Here is a 13,973-nt window from a genome sequence, read left to right as displayed (position 1 = left end):
AGCCGGCCCGTCCGCTCCTCAGTTCCTTCTCGGTCGGAACTGTGGAGTGCTCTCTGCCCTCCACCACCCTAGCCTTCACTCTTCGTTTTTTGTCTATATATAGTTAGTTGCATAGTTAGTGTTTCAGTTCTTATAGTTGTCTTAGTATAGTTGTTCTAGATAGTAGTTGGTTTTCCCTCCCGGTGCGGGCTCATGCCCAGGGCACGCGCTGTGTGCCAAAAGCCTATGCCCGTTGGAGATCCACACGACGCTTGCCTCCGTTGCCTCGGAGAAGGACATCGCACCGACAAGTGCGTTATCTGTTCTGCTTTTAAGCCACGGACACGCAAAGAACGGGACCACAGGCTTAAGCAGATACTTATGGAAGCGTCGCTCCAACCGGGCACCAGCGACGCCCGGCACCTCCTCGGTTCAGAGCGCACCAGCGGCACCGAGGTCCCGCAGGCCCCACCCGGCGCCAAGACCGGCACCGCCAAAGCCATAGCTAAGTCCCGTGCTGAGGACTCAGCTAAAGTGCTTGTGCCGCCTCGCCCCAGTGGTGACGGCAGACACTGGGCCGTTGACTCCGCCAGGTCCGGAGTCGGTACCGCTCCCGGTGCCGTCCGGAGTTGAGCCAAGGCTGCGCCGAGCTAATTCAGCTCGTAGAGGCACCGAGCCTCCGGCCCCGGCACCGCCGGTGCGGGCTGTTCCGTCGGCTGGAAAACCGGCGAGATGGTCCGACCTCCATCTGTGGACCACCGCACCCAGCCGGTCGAGATCTCGGCACCGCTCCCCATCGCGTACCGCTCGCCATCTCCGCCGCCGCCGCGGTACCCCGATCCGATCCGGTCCCCGCCGGCGCCTCCGTCCGGCCGGTCGATCACCCACCGCGTCGCGGCGGCCGGAGTCCCCCGTCCCCGCCCCGCCGGCCACCGAACTCCCGCCGCGCTCCGGCACCGCAGTCCGGCTCGGTCGAGCTCCCGAACGGTCGAGCTCTGGCCGTTGGTCGAGGTCTCCACGGACGGACACGGGCCTCCAGACCATCCGCAGTATTCCGCCTCCGCCCCACCCTGGCTGCGTCCTCGCGTCGCGCCTCTGGGCGCGGACGGCACCGGCTCATTGCCGCCAACCCCACAACCATCCGCAAGGTGCTCAGCAGTGGGGATTCTGGGTGCCCTGGGGTCATCACGGCGCAAGGCATTCCGCTTCCCCACGAGACATCGCCGCAGGGTGCCCGGCGTCGATCAGTCGCTCACCTCCCGCGAGCCCTCGATGCCGCGGGACCACCAGGCCCCGTCCAGCCTGGCCTGGCTGAGGCGCCTCGGCCCCTCCAGTGGAGGCCATCGGCCAAGCAATGTCGCGGTGGCTGGGACTTCTGCTAAAGACCCGCCCCATTGACCTCAAGGCCCACCAGGAACTACTCCGTCGGGTGGCGGCGGCCATGGGCCTTCGGTGGCAGAGGTCCAGGAGGATGAGGACCCCATAACTAATGTGGTCGGTTCGGACACTCCAGTGCGCGTGGCACTGCCCTTTGTGAAGACCATACAAACGCTCTGGCAAACACCGTCCATCCCCACTGCGCGGGGTAGAGCGGAAGTACTCAGCCCCTACGGGCTATGAGTAAACCCGGACTCGCTTGTCGTGCAGTCTGTGAATGGCCGTGAACGGAGCAGTCAAATCCAAGGACGCGGAGGATGGACCTGCTAGGCCGTAAAGTCCCTGCAGATGCGCATAGCTAACCAAATGGTCCTCCTGGCCAGGTATGTGTTTGACATCATGACATCCCTGGCAAAAGACACCGAACTTCTGCCGACAACTTCCCGCCAGGAGTTCTCAGCGATGCTTGAGGAGGAAAGGCGGACAATAGCGACAGGGGTGACGATGCGTCGCATCTCATGGCTGCAATCTCTACGCTCCCACAAGAGGTGCAGTACACGCTGCAGGACCTGCCATTTGACACGAAAGGCCTATTCTCCGAAAAGACCGATTCGCGGATACAGACCTTGAAAGATGGGCGACGCCATACGAACTCTTGGCATGCACACGCCGCAGGTCTTTCCGGCAACAGGCCCTCGGTCCTTCCCGCAGCAGCGTTACCAGGGACAAAATCACCCAGTCCCAGGCCTCTTCCAGGGCCGCAAGGGTCCAAGCAGGCCTTTGATGGGCGCCGGGCGGCCCATCACTCTCCATCTCGGATCCTCCCGTTTGTTTTCCAAACGCCTCTACTATGTTCGTCCTGCGTGGTCCCGAATAACATCGGACAGCAGGGTTCTACAGACTGTCCAGTCGGGATACCGTCTACAGTTAGTTTCGCCCCTCCTTCCCACCCACCCTCCCTGTCCCTCTTCAGGGACCCATCTCACGAGCAAGTCCTCCTGCAAGAGGTCCAGACTCTACTGAGCGTGGGTGCCATAGAGGTAGTGCCTCCAGACAGACGGGGCAGGGGATTCTATTCCCGTTATTTCCTTATCCCCAAGGCGAAAGGAGGGTTACGTCCTATTCTGGACCTTCGCGAGCTGAACAAATACCTGCTCAAGCCCAAATTTCGCATGGTCACCTTGGGGACCATCATTCCCTCTCTGGATCCGGGAGATTGGTTTGCCGCCCTCGACATGAAGGACGCTTACTTCCATGTCGCATTTACCCCCTCACAGGCGCTTCCTTCGGTTTCTAGTCAACAAAACCACTACCAGTTCGCGTGTTACCTTCGGACTTGCCACGGCACCGAGGGTGTTTACAAAGTGCATGGCAGTGGTAGCAGCAGCCCTCCGCAGGCGCCAGATCCACGTCTACCCCTATCTGGACGACTGGTTGATTCTAGTACAGCGACAGGTGGCGGAAATCCTGTCCTCTTTCAACACCTCGGACTGCTTGTCAATGCCGAGAAGTCTACCTTGCTCCCAACACAGCGGGTGGAATTCATTGGCGCGATCCTCGACTCCTCAGTGGGCCGCGCCTGCCTGCCGCGGTCTCGGCACCTGACAATGGTCTCCCTCATCAGGGAGCTGGTCAACTTTCCGACCACGACGGTGCGGTCATGCCTCCGCCTCCTCGGTCACATGGCATCGTGTCACGGCGCGCGACTCCGCCTCCGTCCGTTCCAGTCGTGGCTGGCGTCGCGACCACATCGACATGGTGGTCACGGTCACGAGACCGACCTCGAGTCCCTCCGCTGGTGGCTCGACCCAGAGATCGTCTGCGCTGGAGTGCCACCCTCCTCGTCCGTCCGCGACGCTGACCACGGACGTCGGCACTCGGTTGGGGGCTCACCTGGGGGCCTTCACACTCAAGGTCTCTGCGCTCTCCACATCAATGTCCGCGAGCTCCGGGCGATCCGTTTGCATGTCACGCCTTTCGGTCCAACCTGCAAGGCCGCTGGGTGACAGTATTCACGGACAACACAACAGCACTAGCCTACGTGAACAAGCAGGGCGGAGCTCGCTCGTCCCCCCTCTGCAAGGAGGCGATCCTCCTCTGGGACTTCTGCGTGACCCACTCCATTCACCTGGAAGCGTCCTTTCTTCCGGGAGTGCAGAACACGCTACCGACCGCCTCAGCAGGTCGTTTCTCTCCACGAGTGGTCCCTCCGTCCCGACGTGGTACACACGATTTTCCAGAGGTGGGGTTTCCCGGTCGACCTCTTCGCCTCCAGGCGAACAGGAAGTGTCTCCAGTTCTGCTCGTTCGAGGGCACTCGCCGGGATCTCCGTCCGACGCCTTCCTCTATCCGTGGCAGACTCACCTCCTCTATGCCTTCCCTCCGTTTCGCTAGTGCACAGAGTGCTCCAGAAGCCGGAGGATCGAGCCACCATGATACTCGTGGCTCCGGCCTGGCCGCGCAACATTGGTACACCCTGCTGCTCGAGCTCTCCGTCGGGAGCCCATCACCCTCCCATTGTGGCGGACCTTATCACACAGGACTTGGCAGACTCCTCCACCCCAATCTGCAATCTCTCCACCTTACAGCCTGGTTCCTGCGTGGTTGACCCACGCAGAGGGGATGTTCGGCAGCCGTACAGCAGGTCCTGCTTGAAAGTAGAAAGCCTTCCACCACTACATACATGGCGAAATGGAAGAGGTTCGCGCTCTGGTGTGACCAGCAGGGGCTCAACCCATTCGTGGTACCCATCACTACCATCCTGGACTACCTATGGTACCTTAAGGAGCAGGGTCTGGCGGTTTCCTCTTTGAGAGTCCACGGTGTCCGCCTTTCGTCCGTCGGCGGAGGGTCGGACCATCTTTGCCAATCCGATGGTCTCCCGCTTCCTGAAGGGCCTCGACCGCCGCCCTGCCCGACCTGGGACCTGAACCTCGTCCTGGCCAGACTCACGGGTCCTCCATTCGAGCCTATGGCCACGTGTTCTCTCCTCTACCTCTCCTATAAGACGGCCTTCCTGGTTGCCATAACATCGGCAAGGAGAGTCTCGGAGCATTGACGGTGGGCCCTCCCTATACCGTCTTCCACGCGGATAAGGTGCAGCCGCCTCACCCGGCCTTCCTACCAAAGGTGGTCTCGGCCTTCCACCTTAATCAGGACATCTTCCTCCCGGTCTTCTTCCCCACGCCCGGGAGCAACAGCTCCACACCCTCGACGTCCGTAGGGCGCTGGCGTTTACATAGACCGGACAAGGCCTTTTCGTTCCACCCAGCTCTTCATCGCAGTCGCTGATCGCATGAAAGGCGAGCCAGTCTCTACCCAACGCATTGCCTCCTGGGTGACCCAATGCATCCGGTCATGCTACGAGCTAGCTCACGTGACTCCATGCCGACTCACCGCTCACTCTCACGAGCGCAAGCCTCGTCTGCCGCCTTCCTGAGCCATGTCCCCATCCAGGACATCTGCAGAGCGGCTACCTGGTCTTCGGTCCACACCTTCGCCTCCCACTACGCGTTGGTGCAGCAGTCTAGAGACGACGCAGCCTTCGCCCGCGGTTTTACACTCCGCCACGTCTCACTCCGACCCCACCGCCTAAGGTAAGGCTTGGGATTCACCTAACTGGAATGCATTGGAGCAATCACTCGAAGAAGAAAAGACGGTTACTCACCTGTAGTAACTGGTGTTCTTCGAGATGTGTTGCTCCAATCCATTCCAGACCCGCCTCCTTCCCCACTGTCGGAGTAGCGGCAGAAGGAACTGAGGAGCGGACGGGCGGGCTGGGGTATATATTTAGCGCCATAGCGCGCCACTCCAGGGCGCCCCGCCCGGGGTTGCTAGGGAAAAAGTTCGGAGAAACACCTAACTGGAATGGATTGGAGCAACACATCTCGAAGAACACCAGTTACTACAGGTGAGTAACCGTCTTTTCCCTACTCTGCTAATGACCCATGATGGAATTTTTTTTTTTTTATTTTGCTTTTTTAAAACTGTAAGAAAACACACACACAAATCTATATTAAAAGAATATTAAGGTTGCAAAGTCAAGCACTCAAAATGCAAGGAATTAAGGGTGCCTGTATAATCTTAATTTGGACACTTTGTGCATATGCATTATGAAGCCATCTTTAATTACATGACCACCACCTACTATTTTCCCCTCCCTCATTCAATGCACAGTGTGTAATATAGAGAGGATATGACATTAGAATTTTTAAAAAGTAATGTTAAAGGTCCTCAGAGTGACATAATCCCTGCAGGCAGACTCACTTTCCAGATTAAATTAAACAACATGTCACAATGAGTGGGGAGCTGGTGATTGGCCAGTGGTTTGGATCTCATGGACTTAAAAAAACAAACACCTATACCCTTGCACTATAAAATGTACATGTGAGCTGAGTGGCCCCTCTTCTATCTTTGGGGTTGATCCTTTTGATACCCGGATCAGGCCCATAGGTGTTTTTTTGTTTGTTTGTTTAGGGGGAGGTGGTCAGCATCTACTTCTAACATTCTGTGCTTTTTGAGGGGGAGGAATGGGGGCGAATCATCTTTGAAACAGAAATGACCCACAAACCTACCATTCTGCATACAAACAGTTCAGCAGTTTAGACTGACAGTGTCTCCTGATTAGTCAGCCCTCAAATGTACACATCCAAAGGCCACTGGAGTTAATGAGAGTTACATGCTGAAGGCAGCATTTGGCCACTAGTTTTCACTTCCCTTAAAGAGCCCATGGCATTCCAATAAGGCACCCGATGACTATGGATATTAAATTCAGCAAGAGATTTTGGGATGATCTGTCCTTGCATCATATGTTGCTTTATTTCTATCTGTGTCACATTTAAATCATTTTAATATTGATTGACTTCAATAATCCTAATGCAGATAGTTTAGAGGAAATAATAGTTCATGTTTACAGGTAGAGTGACCATCTCTACCGTATTTTAATGGGACATTGTAACTGTATTTAGTGCCTAATGTCCCACATTCTAGGAACAAATCAATATACACCTCTACCCCGATATAACGTGGTCCTCGGGAGACAAAAAATCTCACCGTGTTATAGGTGAGACCGCGTTATATCAAACTTGCTTTGCCCCCTCACTCCCCTGTTCCTTGTTCCCTGACCGCCCCCTCCAGAGACCCCCGTCCCTAATCACTCCCAGGACCCCACCCCCTACCCAAGCCCTGTGGGCCCTGACTTCTCCAACCCCCATCCAACCTCCCCCCCCCCGCCCTCTGACAGGCACTCACCGGCAGCGGCGGGAAGTGGAGCAGCCCAGCCCCAGTCCGCTCCCACCATCGATGAGTGTGGGGAGGTTGGGGAAAGGATTCCCCCCCCCCCCCCGCACTCACCTGCGGCGGGAAGTGGAACGACGCGGCTCCAGCCTGCTCCACTTTCCTTGCCCTGGCCCCAGCCGTGTTGCTGGGGGGCAGCTGGGGAAAGGTCCTGCACTCACCTGCAGTGGGAAGCGGAGCGTCACGGCTGGGAGCTGGCGGAGTAGAGCTGGCTGGGGCTGGGCTGCTCCGCTTCCCGCTGCTGGTGAGTTCAGGGAGGTTGGGGAAAGGACGCCCTCCACACTCACCAGCGGCGGGAAGCGGAGCGACGCGGCCCCAGCCTTCTCCACTCTGCCACCTCCCAGCCGCAGCACTCTGCTTCCTGCCACAGGTGAGTGCAGGGAGGTTGGGGAAAGGATGCCCCCCGTACTCACCTGTGGCGGGAAGCGGAGCGCTGCAGCTGGGAGCTGGCAGAGTGGAGGGGGCTGGGGCCGGGCTGCTCCACTTCCGCTGCTGCTGGTGAGTGCAGGGGGAATCCCTTCCCCCAAGCCCCCTCCCCCAAGCGACACGGCTGGGGCTGGGGCGAGGGAAGCAGAGCGGGCTGCTCCCGGCCCCCCGCTAATCCCCCGGGCCACAAAAGTGCCCTCCCACAGCTCCTGCTCCCCAGACCCTGGGGGCGGGTAGCCCCTGACTGCCCCCAAGACCCTCTTCCCCTTATCGAACCCCTCGGCCCTGGCCTGGCCCGGCACCCTTAACATGCTGCTCAGAGCAGCGTGTCAGAGCTTTACCACGTTTTATGCGAACCTGCGTTATATCGGGTCGCGTTATGTCGGGGTAGAGGTGTATTTTGTCCTGTATTTCAGCAGTATTGGGGTAAAGGATTGTACCCTGGGATTCTGTACAAATGTATGATTCATACAGTGTATGACTTCATAGTCTGAATATAACATTTTGGGGAGCTGTGCTTTAACAATAAACCTTGTCCATTTCTGTATTTTTTATACAGTTTTCCTTTGTTTCCTTTAAATGTAGCTGGCTTCTTTTCACATCCTGCCTTCAACTAATTTAACAATGTCTTATATTATATGTCAAGATTCCCTTTGTAACATAAAGTATTATTTTTCCAGTAAGATCATCATCTGATACAAGTAGACTCTGAAATAATTACAAATTATTTAATAAAATAACAGGCTCCATGGTGAAAAATGTTCCTCCCCTTGGGAACTTTAGGGACAGCGTGGCAGCAATTTCATTTGAGTTTTAGCTGCAGAACATATAAAACAGATGAAAAAAATCCGTGTTTGCCAAACCATAAAAAAACCCACATCACAAGGGGATATCAATTTAGACTTTTAAGTCTCTAAGCTAAGAGGTTAGTACAAAAATAGTTAACCCTTCAGAAGCTGGCTGGTTTCCAGGTTGTTAATGCTGGGAACTGGCTGTTTTAAATGGATTTTACATATTTCTTGGGAATTCTAGTGTGAGCGGTAAATGAAGAGTTCTTCCAGGGGAGAGTTGATGTGTGTGACGTTCTGTACCTCAGGGGAACACCCAGCACCCCGATGTTCATCCTTATAATATGATTGTGTGGTATCCAATGCAAAGTTTGTCATGTCTGGTGTCTTTGGAAGGCTTATGATGCAGTGAGCATTGTTGTTATAGTAATCGTTGTTATAGTAATGTTATTGGTTGTAATTTCATGTATATAGTTATGAGGCTGAAAATGTGTCCTCATGGCTAAAAGCAAGCCCAGGCAAAAACTCTCTAAGAGCTGAGGGGCAGTTCACACCTCGTCAGGGCACGTATGGGACAAACCCAGCCCAGCCTCACGGGAACAATGGACACTGGCCTAGGCAACAACAAAGGATCTGTTGGACTCTCCAGTGAGTCACCCCCCCTTTCTTTGGTCAGTGTTGGGCTGCGATGAGGTAATGCTCACCTGACTCTGAAAGGGAGGGGGCAAAGCCAAGAGAGAAGACAGAACATGATAAAAGGAAGAGATGTTTGCCATGCTCTTCTTCTCTCTTCCAACTCCATCTACAGATGTCACCACCAAGCGACTGAAGCGCTGATCAAAGGGGAGAGCCTGGCTGAAGGGCAACCAGCCAGCCTGTGGTGAGACGCATCTAAGTTTGTAAGGGCACTGAAAGTGTTAAGATCAGTTTAGAATGCATTTTGCTTTTATTTCATTTTACCAAATCCGACTTGTGTGTTGACTTATAATTACTTAAAATCTATCTTTGTACTTAATAACTCTGTTTGTTTATTCTACTGAAGCTGTGTGTTTGGTTTAAAGCATGACAGAGACTCCCCTTGGGATAACAAGCCTGGTACATAGCAATTTCTTTGTTAAATTGACAAACTCATATAAGCTTGCAGCGGCCAGCGGGCATAACTGGACACTGCAAGACGGAGGTTCCTAGAGTTGTGTCTGGGACCGGAGATATTGGCTAGTTTCATTCAGTTGCACAATCCAAGCAGCGGCTGGTCAAAAGGGCCCACTCATGTAGCTGGAGCAGCTTATGTGCCAGAGGCTGTGCATGAACATCCCAGGAGAGGGGCTTCTCACAGCAGAGCAGGGTAAGGCTGGCTCCCAGAGCCGAGGATTGGAGTGACCTAGCAGATCACCGGTCCAGATAACACCAGAGGAATGTCACAGGGTAGAATTCTTGCATCAAGTGAGTTCTGATCCAGTCCACCTCCAGCTATAGGAAACCCTCACTGAACCCTGGAGTTTGGTGTAATACTCATGCAACTAGTCCTCTCTCTGCTACTAGGTACAATATTGGTCAAGGCAGTAGCAGGATTGCGAGTTCCTTGGTGGTGCATATCCAGGGGAGCTGGGAGGCTACCAAAGAATGGAGCTGAATTCGACCATAGTATGAAGACAAGAGGGAAACAGCCTAGGGTGAGTAGTAGGTGGAGAATGCTGGGAGGAGAGGTGATGGGAAAGTTAGAGAGGTGGGAAGGCATTTGTTCTCTCCGGAGACGGAGGATCAGTTCAGAGGAGTTGGGGCATTTGCTGTAGGAGGGAGACATGGAAGGAGTAATTAACAAGGATGAGCCCTCAGTTCTCGAAGGAGTCAGTGGGTACTCTAAGGAAATCTAAAAATAGGTTTTAAGAGTTGGTTTGAAAACTCTATGGCCCAATTTCCTTCTTAGCATTGTCGGGCAGCATAGGTGGACAGTGATTGTATAGCTCCTTTCCTGGTGCTGATACTAGGCAGACACTCCTATCTTTTTCTTTGGCAATAAGGAAGAAGTGCCTGTGGCCTAACCCCTGGTCCATGCCCACTCACTCAAGATCAGAAGATATCTACAAACTATGAACTCTGTGTGTGGAACTTCACGGGCAATGGGAGGGGCACAAGACATACAGCAAGGACCATGTAATTAAAGTGAAGGATGCATGGCAGAATTCTGGGGAGACTGGCCAAGAGCTTACCTGGCCACCTGCTCCTACCTGCTATGAGGTGACTGAAAGGAAGATCATGAAGGTACAGGCAGGAATCATTCAGGAGCAAGACAGCCAATGGACAGGTTCCCCCACACTTGCATTGCCTGCTCATGTGCCAAAGAACACAGACTCACTGAGAATAGAGGCTTGCTGTTGTGGAGAGATCTTCAAAGGGAAAGGGGGCTGGTCTCAGGGAACTGGCAGTCAGCCCAGCTATTTCCCAACACCCCTGCCATGAATTTTCTTTTGCTCATCTGGTCAGTTTTAGTGAAATTATCAGTAAGTGGTTTCTGTGGCCTTTCCAACCTAACACCACTTTGGGTCTTCACTCAAGCTAGAGGATCCTGGGACATGAGAATAGCTCTTTCTAATCCATTTGATCTATTTCCAGCATGCCCATCACTGCAATACCTAGCAGATAGCTAGTAAACAACCTTGACGTTTAAGTCCTTCCAAAAGAATACATCTTTAAGAGTTAGCAAGGAAGCATCATCTCTCTCACCAGCAGAATATCTGGGGAAAGTGAGGATACTCAGTTTCCTATATATCAGCAAAGAGAAACAGCCCCTGAGTTTTTGATTTGGAAAATAAAAGAAGCAAACTAGACAATAAACCTTTTGCAAGAGAAAATCCCAGTGACTGAAGTTTCTCAGGCGTAGAGACAAGAAATTAACCAGGCATACTATATTCTGTTTCCCAGCAGATCTCGGGCAGAGATACTGCATATGAACATGGAGACAGGCTGAGTAAAGAGCATGCTTGGCAGCTTAGTTTGGAATGGGCAGAGAAAGCAATTTGCAGCAGTTTTTATGGAGTCTTATAAAACCATGGTGCCTTGTTTTAATCTCAAATACAAAAAAAAGACTAATCTTTTGAGAAGCATCCTGCTCACCCATCCCAGAAGGCAGGGAAAGTTTCACCTAAGCAATCCATTTTCTGGAAGGTCAGAGTTATTGCTCACGTCCAAGAGGCGAGTAAAGTATTGGGGAATAATGAGAAGACTTTTATAAAATCATTGAGCATATGGCTCTCACTTTATTCACCAAATTGAATTATATGGTGTTTTGGCTGGTGTGTGTCAGATGCTTTTAACTTTGCACATAATGTTTTCAGTACGTACTGCACCAGCTAATAGATCATATAACTCTCATATTTTGGGGTCAAAATGGGCCCTTCTTTAGGTGTTGTTTTGGGGGTTGCCTTTATCCCTGTTAAAGAGCAAGGGGTCAATGCATCATTCCTAGTCCCCAGGGCCATCCAGCCTCTAATTTAGTGGTGAGGTTTATAGGGAGGAAAAAAAGTATAGTAGCCCTTTTTTATAACTCCAAGGAAAACAAGCCACTGGAGAAACAAGTGAGCAGACTGCCATCCCTGGTGGAGTTTGGCCCAATACCACAGATTATGGTTCTGAAGACTGTTGGGGAAGCCACTTCTAAGACTTTCCACTGGTGGAACTTGGCACTGGTGATCCTGCCAGCTTCCATCCTGTCGCCAACCTCTCCTTCCATGGCAAAAATCATTGAGAGTGGAATGGATGAGGTGGCCCGACATCCTTCAGTATCCTGGATATTTTCCAGCCAGGTTTCAGGCTCCCTCTTGGTGCAGAGACAGCCTTGGTAGCTTTTGGAGCCTGCTTCCTACTGGCCACATATAGTGGTGGACCCGTCATGATAATACTGCTTAACCTGTCAGTGATAGTGACATGATTGACCATGAGATGCTGCTGACTCACCTTCAAGAAATTTGCAAGGGTCAAAGCAATCTGTATGCGCTCCGCTTTTCTCTCGCCAGTGGGTCCCAGAGAGTCAGGGCTCATCTTAGGACTTTCTCTTCTGGTATCCCTCATTGCCACTTCTTCCCCACACCTTGAAGGCAATTGAAAAGCCTCTGCTGCATTTTAAGTTTGAGCCCTGATCCCAGCAAAGGAGATCACCCCGATCATTTTCTATATTTTCAAGGTACTTCAAGAATTTCCTTCTTTCCTAGAATCAAATGCTGCTAAAACCCTTGTCACCCAAACTGAGTGGGAAGAGATGTCCGTATGCACATCTTGGTGAAGCTTTGTTCCTTTAAGCAAGAAGTTAAAAAAAAATCTGCAAAAGATTAAATTCCTTGGAGTTAAATAGAAAGTTAATCCAGCTTCTAACACATTAGATCATCTTGTGTCCAACAGATCGATTTTTGATTGGTTTCAGCTTGCATTTAACTCAAGAAAGTAAAAAACTTGTAAGACTTGTCAAGGTTCATTTAAACTAGAGCCTTGTACTGGCAGCCAACCTTTGGTCATGTTCTACTCACAAGGTGAGAATAAAAAGCCACCATTGGCCTGGCATTTCTCCATCTGTTTTTGCCTTAACAGAGAGAAATCCAAGGTCTGGACTCCAATTCCAGAGATTGATTTCCTAATTTTCCACATCATCATGTGAAAATGGTTTGGGTAGGGTGGCCATATTTCCCTAATTGAAAAAAGGACACCAGGCCTGAGCCACCTGGTGTCGCTCGGGGAGATTCTCCCCAAGCCCTGCCAGGCATTGCGACTGGCTGTCCGAGCCTTGCCATGCAGGGCTGCCCACCCGAGCTGCTTGGTGCCAAGCCTGAGCCGTCTAGTGTCATCACTTGCCTGAGCCGCCTGGCGTCGCTGCTCACCCCCCTCAACATTCCTCCATGCGCCCTAGGGGGCGTGCCCCACAATTTGAAAACTTGGCATTTGTCCCTAATGATCAGTTGGCAAGAGCAAACAGGACAAATGGCAAGGTTTCCAAAAATGTCATGATATCCGGGACAGAGCTTAAAAAGGGGGACTGTCCTGGCCAAAATGGGTCGTATGATTACCCTAGGTTTGGGTTTTAATGTGAATCACAGCTCTCATTTTTATCCCTAGCTTGTAGATGCCATGCATATGATTTTTTGTAGATTTTTAGGTTTGGAGTGGTTATTCTCCTATTAATTCACATTAAAATAAATAAGAAAATTCTGTATCTTGTAATTTAGGAAGGGACCATTTTAGCTTCTCCATTCTTCACGAAAGCCTGTGCATACTTGCCTTTATCTAGAGAACAATTGTTTTGACTATCAAAACACGTGGAAAGATACTGTTTTCTAGGCATTAAGTTGAAAGGGATGCCTAATGCAGTATGTTTGGTGCATAGCACAGATAGCATGAATGGTGTGCTTTGAAAGTAAAGCCCTGTCCACACTGACAAAAACCTAAATGGCTTTTGCTATCATAGTTTAAACACGTTGGCAAGCAGTCTTCAAAACCTACGTAGAGCCTCCTTATTCAGAGCACAAGCACTGAAAAGTGTTAAGACAAAACTGTGCTCATGAACTACTCTGGCAAGACTCCAACACAGTTTTATAAAATGTATTGTAGCTTAGTTGGACAGTTTTCATGTGCATTAAACTATGTTACGCTCCTGAGCCTGATTTAAACTGCTAATGGGGATGGGCTCAGGGATCTGTTCCCCCGGGAGCTCTTGGTGCCATGTCGCAGGGAAGTGGAACTTCAGACACTGGGCTCTGGTTACAGGGAAGTTGGTCTTGTATTCCCCACCAGGGTGGCCAAGACAAAACTCCAAAGGAAGCAAAAGGAATTAATCATTTTTATTAAAACAGCAAATACAAAACTGGAGGCTGAGTCCAGACAACTTTAGAACTTTGAAACATCTCAGATATTTTTTCTGTTAGTTTTGTTACAAGGTTTTCTCCAGCTCTGTAGCAATAATTTAATAAGAGGTAAATGATGCATGAAATATCATCAGCGCATATGCTGCGGTGCTTGCTGGAGTCTATGAAAACACACCAGAGAGATTCACACTTGGCATAAAATGCTTATTACAGCCAGGCATCTTCAACTCCCACTTCCATCTCCTGGCATATATTTCTG

At 51.5% G+C, this 13,973-nt stretch overlaps 1 protein-coding gene across 4 annotated transcripts in view; it reads left to right on the top strand.

Moving 5' to 3' along the window:
- Positions 1 to 13,973, top strand: part of FAM185A (family with sequence similarity 185 member A) — an 86,462-nt gene that overhangs the window by 68,407 nt on the left and 4,082 nt on the right. The window contains exons 8-9 of one of the 4 annotated variants that reach the window (XM_039517720.1): positions 9,408 to 9,538; positions 9,891 to 10,283. The exons of 1 other annotated variant lie outside the window; for it this stretch is intronic. In XM_039517720.1, coding sequence (XP_039373654.1) covers positions 9,408 to 9,538; positions 9,891 to 9,959 — 200 coding nt within the window. In that variant the 3' untranslated portion in view covers positions 9,960 to 10,283. Of the gene's footprint in view, positions 1 to 9,407; positions 9,539 to 9,886; positions 10,284 to 13,973 lie in introns of those variants that run through there. 2 more of the 4 variants (XM_039517725.1, XM_039517734.1) reach the window with 2 other exon arrangements.

The sequence above is a fragment of the Mauremys reevesii genome, linkage group 1, assembly GCF_016161935.1.
Source record: "Mauremys reevesii isolate NIE-2019 linkage group 1, ASM1616193v1, whole genome shotgun sequence".
Lineage (NCBI taxonomy): Eukaryota > Metazoa > Chordata > Testudines > Geoemydidae > Mauremys > Mauremys reevesii.
This window is presented reverse-complemented; position numbering and strand designations above follow the sequence as displayed.